The sequence below is a fragment of the Balaenoptera acutorostrata genome, chromosome 13 (genome assembly GCF_949987535.1).
Source record: "Balaenoptera acutorostrata chromosome 13, mBalAcu1.1, whole genome shotgun sequence".
Lineage (NCBI taxonomy): Eukaryota > Metazoa > Chordata > Mammalia > Artiodactyla > Balaenopteridae > Balaenoptera > Balaenoptera acutorostrata.
In genome coordinates this window covers 81,367,684-81,379,902 of record NC_080076.1, presented here as the reverse complement: position 1 = coordinate 81,379,902, position 12,219 = coordinate 81,367,684, and the positions used below count along the sequence as shown (strand labels likewise).

Here is a 12,219-nt window from a genome sequence, read left to right as displayed (position 1 = left end):
CATAAAAGGCACCCAGGCTATGAGGCCATGTCGGGATTTGAGCAGTATAATACAATCATCTGTACCACACGCTGCGAGCCCACCGTGCGCCAGCCCTGCATGCACGTCTCTCTGACCCTCACGGCAGCCCTGCAGGGTAAGTGCCCTTGTGTTATTCTCGTGCTGGAGCCGGGGGAATTAAGGTCCAAAGGACAGTGGTAACTAGCGAAGGCCACACAGCTGACGATGGTAACGCCTGGCCTCTGTGTGTCTAGTGCAGCGGGTCCCAAAGTCTGGTCCCTGGTCCCCCAGCATCAGCGTCACCTGGGAACTTGTTAGAAATGCAGGATCTTGGGCCCCAGACCCACTGAATCAGGACCTCTGGGGAGGAGCCCACGATCTGTATTTGAACAAGTCCTCCAGCCTTCAAATTTGGGAACCACTGAGTCATGAGGTATTTTATGTATAAATGGTTTGAAGGCTGTAAAGCACTTATTTGTCAGCAGGGTTTTTTTTTGGTGCCTGAAAGGCTTTTCGTGTAAGATTATTCAGGGAACTCTTTGTTGGTTTTTTCCAATTAATGTTCCACCTGTGACAAATAACAGATTTGAAACACCACTTCTTACGATTTTGTGTAGAATTTCTGAATCTTACTATTTTGCTTATAAATTGACTATATTTTACAATAACTTTTGTTTCTGTAAAAAACCACTTAAATTCCCTTAGATACTTTAAGTGCACCAATGCATTTAATAAATTTGATTTCTCCTTAAGCACTTTTCAAAACCTTCCCAAGTGTACCATATATTCTCATACATCTACAAAGTTGAACTTTTAAATATGGCAAGTCTTAACTTCACAGTAGCATACTGTTTGCAGACGCAGTAAAATTCTCTTATAACTTTCAAGGTAAAAATCTATCCAGTACAGCAACGTGAATGCACTTGTACTGAACGGTACATTTGAAACTGGTTAAGATGGTCAGTTTTATGTTATGTGTATTTTACCACAATTAGAAAAATAACCTGGCAGTAACTGATTACCCAGTTCATATAAAATGGAATCACGAAGCCTTTCTCTTAGATGATTTCAAACTCTTGCAAACGTTTCAAAGGCTTAAAACACAAAATATACATGGATTACTTTCCAATATAATACAGGATCAAAACAGGTAAAAACACCTGACTTTGCTTTACTTCATCATCTCTGTACTAAATACTAACTCCTCTGGGGTGAGTATTGTGCCATCCCAAGCAAGCCTGTGCTCCCCTCCAAGTGCAGAATGCTGCAAATTGCTCTTTGGCCAGGAATTGATTTTTCCAGGGACCTCAGCTGAACCCTAATTGTAGTCACTCTGCTGACGGAAGATTCCAAGTCCCCTTCTCCCCCAACACTGGGTAGTGATCTCAAAGCCCAGATTCCCTGGGTCTGATGACAAATATCCTAATTCGTCCCCAGTTTGAATCTCCAGCCCCAGGTTTCCTCAGAGCTGCACACTGAACTGTGTCATCTGTCTGCACTGCTTCCTTCCTGGCTGAATTCTTGCCACCTGCCAGGCTCAGGACTCTTACAGAGAACTTTCAATGCACCCCACTGGTTCTGCGTCCCGGCTCCTGTTACCCTCACTCTGTAGCATCCCAGAGAGGGAAGCGGGCAGTGCGAGGTGAAGACAGGGAAGAAGGACTTTCCAGAAAGGAGAATTTAGGACTGGTCGTTGGATGATGCACCAACAGGAGATGGGAAAACTTGTGAGGTGAGGAGAATTCATTCTAGCCCAGTAAGTAAACTAGCAGCTGGGCACACAGTTTCCTCTCCCCCAACCCCCTGAGCAGCTTCAACCCCTAGTGGGAGCATCACATTTGAGATGCTCTGCTTCCATCATCTTTGCAGGGTGTGATGAGGCCTGAAATGGAGTGAGGAGCCCCCTTGATAACTGGGAACCGCCAGACTGGAGGGGCCGGGAAGAGGCTGCACCCTGGGGGTCGTGTCACTGTGCTTTCTCTGGTCCTTACTCCCTCCTGGAGCCAGCAATAGGCACTGGCCCTGCAGTGAGTTCAACCAAGTGTGGTCTCCCCTCGCAGATGTGAAAAAAATGTGGGAAACGCCTGGATCAAGTCCCCAGATGGTGCTTCACCACGCTGGGTGGGTTATTCCATAATGTTTATGGGGTTGGGGGCTAGGGGAGTAGGTGGAGATCAGCGTCATTCTGATTCTCCTGGACACCTCCTCCTGGCGAGGACATCGGCCGAGCCTCAGCGTCCGAGGGAGACATTCATGCAACCAAACAACCAGCATGAGTCCCCAGAGGATCTGTGCCAAAGATGATACCCCAAGAGGTCGGTGGGGAGACCCAGGAAAAGATGTGAGCGTTCCCAGCCTTGGCACATCTTGGACATCAGTTGGTCTTGGAGGGGGCTGCCTCATCCAGGGGGCTGAAGATGGCCCCCCACCCTGGTGGGGCCAGTAGGAGGTGAGGGACCGTGCCTTCAGAAAAGCCATGTCATTTAATCCTCATGCTACTCTTCAGAGTGGATGCTGTTATTATCAACCCACTTTACAGATGAAGAAACTGAGGCTCAGCGACGGGGCACTCCAGGTCTCAAGGGGGAAAGAAACAGATGGCGGAGGAAGATGGCTCCCCCGGGGGGGATGGAGTGGGCCGATTTTCGTTGGGTCACAGGTTCAGAGAGGCTGGGAGCCCCACGGGCCTGGATGGCGTCTGATTCCACCCCCGCATGCCCTAGGGGGCAGCAGAGCGTCGTAACTGCCCGCGCTTTGCAGTGGACCAGACTCAGGTTCAAGCTAAGCTTCTGTTACTAACCAGCGTGGGCTGGTCATTTAGCCTGGAGGCGGGGGCCTCCGTTTCCTGTGGGTGGACGGAGGGACGAGGACCTCCGCGGAGCGTGCTTGCTCATCACTACGTCAGGAGCAGCACAGACCCTGGAGGGCTCACCTGCGCTGCTCCAAGACTCAGTGACTAAGGTCTAGTCACCTTCACAGCAGCGCAGCGTCCTCGAAGCTGTGGGTATCCTGGTTACCCAGAGGCGAAGAGAAGCATAGTGACTTCCTCGTGGTCACGTGACCTGTAAGCGGCAGAGTCAGGATTTGAACCCAGGTCTTTCAGCTGCACTGTGACCACGGCACTGTACCTGCCTCCGAAATCACTCACAGGCAGCTCAACACACACAGTGCACGCCCCTGTTTGCTGTTAGTACTGAAGGGCTGCGCGCAGGTTCAATCGATGGAAGTGATCATTGCTGATATTACGACATTATCTACAAGTTTCCCCGGGGCGGAAGGCGCGCCCACCCCAGAGACGCTTCGAACATTCTGCCTACAAGAAAGAAGTATTTAACCAGCGCCCGGCAGGCTGCGAGTTTCTAAGTGATTTATAAAAAGCCTAATGAAGTCTAGAGACTTCTAACAGGCGGAGGTGTGTTCTCCAGACTAAGAATAGCAGCTGAGGCCTGACGGGAGATGCTTTCTGGTGACATAAGAGCAGAGCAGCCTGGGGGGATGTGGGTTTTCTCCAGCTTGGTAACAGCTGCCGGTACAGCGTCACCGCCTTTCCCCCTCAGAGGGATGCACTGAGCCGAAGGAATTCGTTGAAGGTGTAGCAACGGGACCGGGTGACCCCCCAAGATGGGGTTTCTGATCTGTCACTTCTCCACCTCCTCACCACCCCCACCGTTTTCTGGACGCTGGCCACCGGACCAGTAAGATGGGGATAGAGAGCAGGGGTCAGCAGGGGAGAGGGCGGGGCGGTCCCTGGCCAGCTCTGGGTTTAGATGCTTCTCGGGCAGTGAGAGGGCACAGGTGCCTCCGTCCTGCTGGCCCCGGCCTCACCGGCACCTGAGGGGCCTCTGACACGTGCAGACCCCAGCCCCCCACCCCAGCCCACTGCACCAGACGCTCTGGGGGATTCTTATACACACCCGAATGTGGGAACTCCTGCCGTTTAAGGGAAGCAGAACTCCAGTCCAGAACTTGCTCCAAGTCCCGGCAGGTAACTGCTGACTTTTTCTGAAGTTAATAAATTCTGGGGAGAGATTAAGTACAAAGATTAGGTCAACCTAAGGTTAAATTATGGTTCCCCGCCAGGAGCTGTGAGCTTTTAGTGGAAGTATTAGAGGGATTGGGGCGAGGGGAGGAGAAAGAAAAGGAAAAGGGAACAGTTTAAACTTAAAATATCTTTAAAATTATGTCTTGCCATACTCAGACGCTCGTGCGCGGTATGTTACTGGACGTTTGCATATTTAGATGTTATGCATATTTCCTGCACAGGGTTGTGTGCATAAACCTATAAGGACCAGACTTTATGGTCACTAGAGGATTTTTGAGGATGACTGTGGCTGCACGTGATGTTGACCTTGCACCCTGGCTCCACGATACAGCCCCCCAAGAGGGGAGGGGCCTCTGCTGTCAGGCAACCCTCAGGCCTCACCCGGCACCTCCGGAGGGTCCTGGCTCCTCAGCCCTGGAGTGCGCAGCGCAGGAGCTGAGCCCACGCGGCTCCCCGTGGATTTCAGGGCAGCCCCAGTGCTGTCTCACTTGTGCCCTCACCTTCTGCCCTGGCCTCCCGGGTCCCCTGGGAGGGATGCCTCCTTCTGGAAGACCCTGCTCCTGAGCCCCCCACCAGCACAGACTCTCCTGTTCCTGCTGACCGGCAAGCCCAGGGGCCCCATGGTGGTGAGTTCACTCCTGTCCCCACCTGCCTCCCTCTCCCCAGAAGTCCACAGGCCTCCCCTCACCCTGTGACAGCTGGTGGCTGGGCTTGAGGTCCAGGGCCCTGTCTATGCTCCCTCCCTCTTTGGGGTTTAGACCTATGTGACCTTGACCCTCTGAGCTTCCTCCCTGGTGAAAATGAAAGGGTCGAGCCTGCCAATTCCAAGGGGCTCTTTAATCCCCCCACTGGAGCCCCCCAACTTGGCTCCCGCCCACTGCAATGTGGGGAGGGAGGGGGGCTCCTCTTCCCCGGTTTCTCCCCCCAGCAGCCCCTCTGCCAGGTCAAAACACTAAACCCTGTCCAGGAGTTTCACCTGCCTCTACATGCAGTGGGGGACCCAGAAGCCCCCAAAGCACCTTTCTCTCCCCCCACCCCACGCTGGAGTCTCTTGGGCAGAGGAGATCTTTCCTCTGTGTAAAGAGCCCTGAAAGAGCAGCTGGGAACCTGTCGTTCCTTCACATCCACATCTTTCTCCATGAAGGGTAGAGCTGGATCTGGTTCCCATCTCGGCTGTCCACAGCCAGCCCTGGGAGGGCTGCGGAGACAGCTGAGGGTGGACATCTGGGAAGCGTGCCCAGTCAGCGGGAGCGGCCCGGGCACTGCCAAGTCAGCACAGCCTGGGGAGGGGGGCGCGCGGCGGGGCACCTGGGCCCACCTCTTACCTCCACCCTCACCCCCACCCCGCCCCAGCCTGCCTTTGCCCTCCGTCTGCCCCCGCTGGCCCAGATGGTAGGTGCCTGCTGCATCCTGTCCCAAATAAGCCCCAAATTGTCGGCTGTGCTGACTCTGAACCCCAGCATATATTTATCACCCTGCCTCCCAGGCTTTCAGCCGGGTCCCACAGGTACTTGCAGCCATCCCAGGAGGGAGGGGAGGCAGGGAGGGAGGGAGGGAAGAGGTGGCTGTGCCTATCCCCACTCCCACCCCCTGGCTGGGGAGGTGCTAAGATGAACCAGGTGGCAGGATCCCAGCCAGTGGTACTGCCCTGCTGGTTAGTTCATGGTCCCGCAGGTGGCCGGCTCAGCATCCAATCCCAGCCCTGTCACCTCCTAGCCATGTCACCCTTGCTGAATCCTCTCTATAAAGATGGGATTGTGGACCCATTATACAGATGAGGACATCAAAGTTCAGAGCTTCAAAGGAACCAGCCCAAGGCCACACCACCCAGGGAGTGGCAGAGCTGGGATGCAACTCAGATCTGAATCCGTCTCCTGCAGCACACCATCACCCAAGGTTAGCTTCAAAGATCAGGGTGCCTCGGGTGAGAAAGGATTGTTTAAAAGATAATCAAAAGCAGGATAGAAAACCCAGAGATAAACCCACGCACATGTGGTCACCTTATCTTTGATAAAGGAGGCAAGAATATACAATGGAGAAAAGACAGTCTCTTCAGTAAGTGGTGCTGGAAAACTGGACAGCTACATGTAAAAGAATGAAATTAGAACACTCCCTAACACCATACACAAAAATAAACTCAAAATGGACTAAAGACCTAAATGTAAGGCCAGCCACTATAAAACTCTTAGAGGAAAACATAGGCAGAACACTCTACGACATAAATCACAGCAAGATCCTTTCTGACCCACCTCCTAGAGAAATGGAAATAAAAACAAAAATAAACAAATGGGACCTAATGAAACCTAAAAGCTTTTGCACAGCAAAGGAAACCATGAACAAGATGAAAAGACAACCCTCAGAATGGGAGAAAATATTTGCAAATAAAGCAGCTGACAAAGGATTAATCTCCAAAATTTACAAGCAGCTCACGCAGCTCAATATCAAAAAAACAAACAACCCAATCCAAAAATGGGCAGAAGACCTAAATAGACATTTCTCCAAAGAAGATATACAGATTGCCAACAAACACAAAAAAGTATGCTCAACATCACTAATCATTAGAGAAATGCAAATCAAAACTACAGTAAAATATCATCTCACATCAGTCAGAATGGCCATAATCAAAAAAAATCTAGAAACAGTAAATGCTGGAGAGGGTGTGGAGAAAAGGGAACCCTCTTGCACTGTTGGTGGGAATGTAAATTGATACAGCCACTATGGAGAACAGTATGGAGGTTCCTTAAAAAACTACAAATAGAACTACCATATGACCCAGCAATCCCACTACTGGGCATATACCCTGAGAAAACCATAATTCAAAAAGAGACATGTACCACAATGTTCACTGCAGCACTATTTACAATAGCCAGGACATGGAAGCAACCTGTGTCCATCGACAGATGAATGGATAAAGGAGATGTGGCACATATATACAATGGAATATTACTCAGCCATAAAAAGAAATGAAACTGAGTTATTTGTAGTGAGGTGGATGGACCTAGAGACTGTCATACAGAGTGAAGTAAGTCAGAAAGAGAACAACAAATACTGTATGCTAACGCATATATATGAAATGTAAAAAAAAAAAAATGGTTTTGAAGAACCTAGGGGCAGGACAGGAATAAAGACACAGACAGAGAGAATGGACTTGAGGACACAGGGAGGGGGAAGGGTAAGCTGGGACGAAGTGAGAGAGTGGCACGGACATATATACACTACCAAATGTAAAATAGCTAGTGGGAAGCAGCCGCATAGCACAGGGAGATCAGCTCAGTGCTTTGTGACCACCTAGAGGGGTGGGATAGGGAGGGTGGGAGGGAGACTCAAGAGGGAGGGGATATGGGGATATACGTATAGCTGATTCCGTTTGTTATACAGCAGAAACTAACACAACATTGTAAGCAATTATACTCCAATAAAGATGTTAAAAAATATATTATCAACAAAAAAATAAATAAATAAAACAAATAAAAGATAACCAAAAGGACACCTTTAATTCAAAATTCAAATTGGGGATGATTCTTCTCTGATTCCATTCACGCTGAAACCAAGAGACCAAGACATATGAGACCGGCATAAGGACCTTAAATGAGCTTAAGGGAAAAGCTGTTTCAGAGTCAAGACACTGGTGTAGCGGTTTCTGGGGTTTCCCTCCCTGGACGTAATTTACAAGAGCTGCACTAATCCTTACTTGTTTGAAGTGGTTAGGTGTGGTCTGCTCTAAGTCAAAGGCCAAGCAAGGTGGCACTTGGAATCCCTGTAACTTTCATAGGGTCAGTGGTCCCCAAATTAAGAAAAGTGTTTTGTTGCTCCCAGAACATTGCCAACCCTTTGGAGACCCCCCAAGCTAAGTGATCAGAGGGCCAGGAGAGCAATACGGGTGAACTGCCATTTACACAACTGCATACGTGTACTCTGATTCTGGTTTACCATCCATTCTGAACACCTTGGTTTTCCCATCAATAAAATGGGCAGGACTTCCCTGGTGGCACAGTGGTTAGGAGTCCGCCTGCTAGTGCGGGGGACACAGGTTCAAATCCTGGTCCTGGAGGATCCCACATGCTGCAGAGCAGCTGGGCCCGTGCGCCACACCTACTGAGCCTGCGCTCTGGAGCCTGCGAGCCACAACTACTGAAGCCCGCGCGCCTGGAGCCCATGCTCTGCGGCCGGAGAAGCCACCGCAATGAGAAGGCTGCACACCGCAACGAAGAGTAGCCCCTGCTCACTGCAACTAGAGAAAGCCTGCGTGCAGCAACGAAGACCCAACGCAGCCAAAAATAAATAAATAAATTTATTTTAAAAATTAAAAAAAAATAAAATGGGCATGTATTGGGTACCCAGTAGTGTACGCACTAATGATGATGGTCTGTTCCTATCTTTTTCCTTCCAGACTCTGAGGTCAGAGACTGACTACCTCACTGTAGTATCTGAATTCCTGGCACTCAGTAGTGAATGAGTGAATAGATGAATGAATGGACAAATGAACATATGAATCGTAATAACAGCCTACTGTGTAGTGGTGTGCTGAGTTGTCTCAGACCATCTTGCAAGAACAAATTATTAAACATTCAGGAATTTTGCAAGCCCATTGTTCAATTATTGGTAGCTTGAAATTGATCATGGTGGGAGTATTTACAACAGGGAAATTGGCAATGTTGCAAAGTAGAGCTTCCCGTCTGTTTTCTCAGGGCCTGTTTACCTGCACCCCACTGGATAGCACTTCCTGTGTCAGGCACTGTTTTAAGCCCTTTAGATATATGAATCCACATTTAACCCTCATAAACATCATGAAGAGGGCACCATTGTTATTCCCACTTTACAGATGGGAAACTGAGGCCCAGGGAGGCAAAGCCACTTGCCCAAGTGTGGTTCGGTAGTCTGTTTCCCTTAGACGAATGAAGACCATCCTCACCATCTCTGGGCTCAGCTGCCCTTGGTGGCCTCACAGGTACCAGCCATTCTCACCACAGCCACTGTTTGTAATCAGCTCCTCTGGGAGAAGAGAGGCAGTTGCCTGGTGACCAAAGTGTTCCCTAGCTCTCCGAAGGTCACACTGAGTGAGGGGGAGGATAAAGATCACCACACAGGGTGCCCCCTCTTCCAGGGCTCCAGACAACTGATCCAATCAGCCCAGCCAGAACCCACGCAGCACTCCAGACCTCCTTGGTGCTCTGACGCCATTAGCAGGATTGAATTAAAGGCCTGACGCCCTGGAACAGGGGCAGCAGGCTTTGTGTGCAGAGAGCCCCGCCGTGTGTGTGCGTCATTGCCAGAGAAGGAGGCAAAGCCCAGGCAGAGGGTGGGTGACCACAGGGCCCCCAAACCTCACAGGTACTTCTGTCCAGCCAGTATTTGCCTCTGGCATGTCCCTTTGGGACCACAGTTTGGGACAGTCATGGACTCCCCAAAGCTCAGCTTAGGGGTTAACAGAGTCTCTCCAGCGGCCATTGCAGTTCGAACATTCCAGATCTCTGCGGGGCCTTGTTTACCCCGCTGCGTTGTCACCTCCTGTGTGTCTGTCTCCCACTCCTCCAGGACTCTCTTAGGAGCAGAAGTGTGGTTCCAGGCCCCGGGCAGTGCCCTGTACACAGCAGGCCTTCGATAAATGGGCGCTGAATCAGTGAATGAACAAGCAAGCCTGCACATTGTGCCTTCCTGCTGCCACAAGGAGCTCCTGACTTATTTCTCCAAGCCCTGCCATCAGGAACAAATTCCCTGTGGTCATCACACCCAGCCTTCCAGCTCCCGCTGGCTGGTGAAGGCGGCTCGTATGGCAGCAGACCCAGGAGAGCGGATGGGGGCCCTGAGAAGGACTCTCCAAGGAGGTGATGTTTATGCTGAGATCTGACGAGCCCCGATCACGGGAAAAGGGAGAGCAGCGGAGTTCCTAGCAGAAGGGACCAGCACAAATGCTTGTCTAGAAACTGACCGTGGCCAGCGGAGCTTGAGACGAAGTTGACTGTGTAGACAGATGATGGAGTAAAGACCACCTCCCTTCACCCCCATACACTGGGAGTCTCTCCGCGATCACCCGAGGGGCAGAGCAAGGCCACGTGCCCCCTCCCTGCCCCAGGCCACTGTCCCAGGGCTTTTACCCCCACCCACCTGTACTGTACCAGCTCTGAGAGCAACCATGCCAAGGGGGAGGAGATGCAGCCATGAGAATGTCATTTTCTATCTCCCCAGCAAAAAGCCCCAGCATTTAATCCTTGGATAATTTAATAAAATTCCAGGAACAGATATTTTAAGTCGGAACAAAATTGTGTCCAGCAGTTGTGGGTAATTGCCACGGGGTCCAGGGCCCCATTTCTTGATCCAGAGGCCACTTTGGTTTTCTAGATTCCTTCTGACCTGACATGCAGTCTCCCAGGCGGCTTTCCAGTTTGCTTGGACCAGCTGATGTCCCACAGCCAACATTTCCCCAGCTTGGCTAGGTCTCAGCACTGCCCGTGCGTGCGAGCTTTGCAAATGCACATTCCAGGTGCCGCCCCAGCTCTGTGAGTGTCCTGACAGAGTGTAAAGGGGAGCTGGATTTTCAACCAGGAGGGGGCTGATTCTGCTGCTCTGGCAGGTTTCAGGAGCCCCCTGGTGACTCTGAACGGCATCCTTGTCCCTGGAAGGGGCTATATCCCTCAGCTTGGAGGTATGGGCACCTGGTTCTCAGCTCTCCCTCCCCAGCACTCTATGACACGGATGTAGGTGAGCCGGCTCAAGTCTCCAAGACCACCACCCCCCAGCACTATCAACAGAGCCTGGCACCCAGGACAGACCCTGAATACATGCCAATCCTTGATGGCCACGTCACCAGGCACTGTGGAGCACAGTGGTCTGGGCTTGAGACAGGGAAAGTGTTGACTTTGAATTAATGCCCTGGCTTTGTGACCCTTCTGAGAACCAGTTCCTCTGTTGTAAAGTGGACATGATTCCACAGCGGCTCTCTTGCGCTGTGTCCCAGGCCAGGCCTTTCTGATGTATGTCTCATTAACTATTATTATCCCCATCTTAAGGAGAAGGAATCATGGTTAGATAGGTGGCAGGATTGGCCGGGGTCACCCAGCCTGGTTACGGAACCCAACTCCTTCAGCCAGCTTCGGGCAAAACTTCTCCCAGAAGGATGGCATCCTCTCTGGTAGTTTGAAATGCAGCCTCCTGGGCCCTGCCTGAGTCAGAATCCCTGAACCTAAAGACTGAGAACGTCCCCACCCTAAGCAACTAGGCTGAGCAGCTAGGACAGGCCAGTCTTGTACGTGGGTGTGCCCACTTCATCAGGGTGGGCTTTCCTGGAATAAGCCAAAGAAAGCCCCCTCACTTGCGCATTCAGGTTGGATTATTATTATATTATCTTTATTGCTGTTCACCATAGAGATAATTAACGCTGTCCTTCTCCATTGTTCCCAGGGAGTTTCCCTCCCGACATCTGGGAGGATGTGTAGTGGAACAGGGGTGGGGGAGGGCATAGAACCTCCGTGGGGTCTGATCCCTCCTACCTATACCCCCAACTCTGCTCACACCTTCTTCCCAGAGCCGGCAGGGGTGCGGAAGGGGTGAGGCGCGACGAGCACGGCCGCGGTTGCGGGGAATGGGGAACCTGGGTCCCCCTCCTCTCCCCACCCCTCTCCCCGACGTTTCCGGCCCGGGGCGGGGCGCTCCCCACTCCCGGCAATGAGCGAAGCCGGAGCGCACTAGGACCGTGGCGCTCCGCCCGCCGCCGCTATAAGAGGCCGCGCTCGCACCCCACGCGGAACCCGCGGCTCAGACCAGTTCCTGGCGTCCCGACCTGTGTCGGACCCGAGGCCGGACCTGCCGCTGCGCAGCCGACGCCAGCCCAGGGCCTGGGAGGAACGAGCGCACCCGGGCCCCCGCCGCGGGCACCATGGGCGCTACCCACTCCGCGTCCGAGGAGGTGCGGGAGCTCGAGGGCAAGACGGGCTGTGAGTATCCCGCAGGGGACGGGGACGGGGGCGGGGACCGCGACCGCCGGCCGGCTGGCACGGGGGCTCCCAGCCCACGGCCACCCGCTCGGCTTCGGGCCACCGCGCTGTGTGACCTTGGACTAGTAGCTGGCTCTCTCTGCGCCTCAGTCTCCCCCTCCTTCAAATGGGTCCCCGCCGGCCACTTTGCAGGCTGCGGTGATGCTGAGTAAGTGTCGCGGCAGCTGTGCCTCGGTGCTCTCGGAG

At 52.3% G+C, this 12,219-nt stretch overlaps 1 protein-coding gene across 2 annotated transcripts in view; it reads left to right on the top strand.

Annotated features, from left to right (window-relative positions):
• The first annotated feature begins 11,768 nt into the window (after positions 1-11,768).
• Positions 11,769-12,219, top strand: part of TESC (tescalcin) — a 64,008-nt gene continuing 63,557 nt past the window's right edge. For both annotated transcript variants that reach the window (XM_007189459.3, XM_028168345.2), the window contains exon 1: positions 11,769-11,973. In XM_007189459.3, coding sequence (XP_007189521.1) covers positions 11,916-11,973 — 58 coding nt within the window. In that variant the 5' untranslated portion in view covers positions 11,769-11,915. The remainder of the gene's footprint in view (positions 11,974-12,219) is intronic.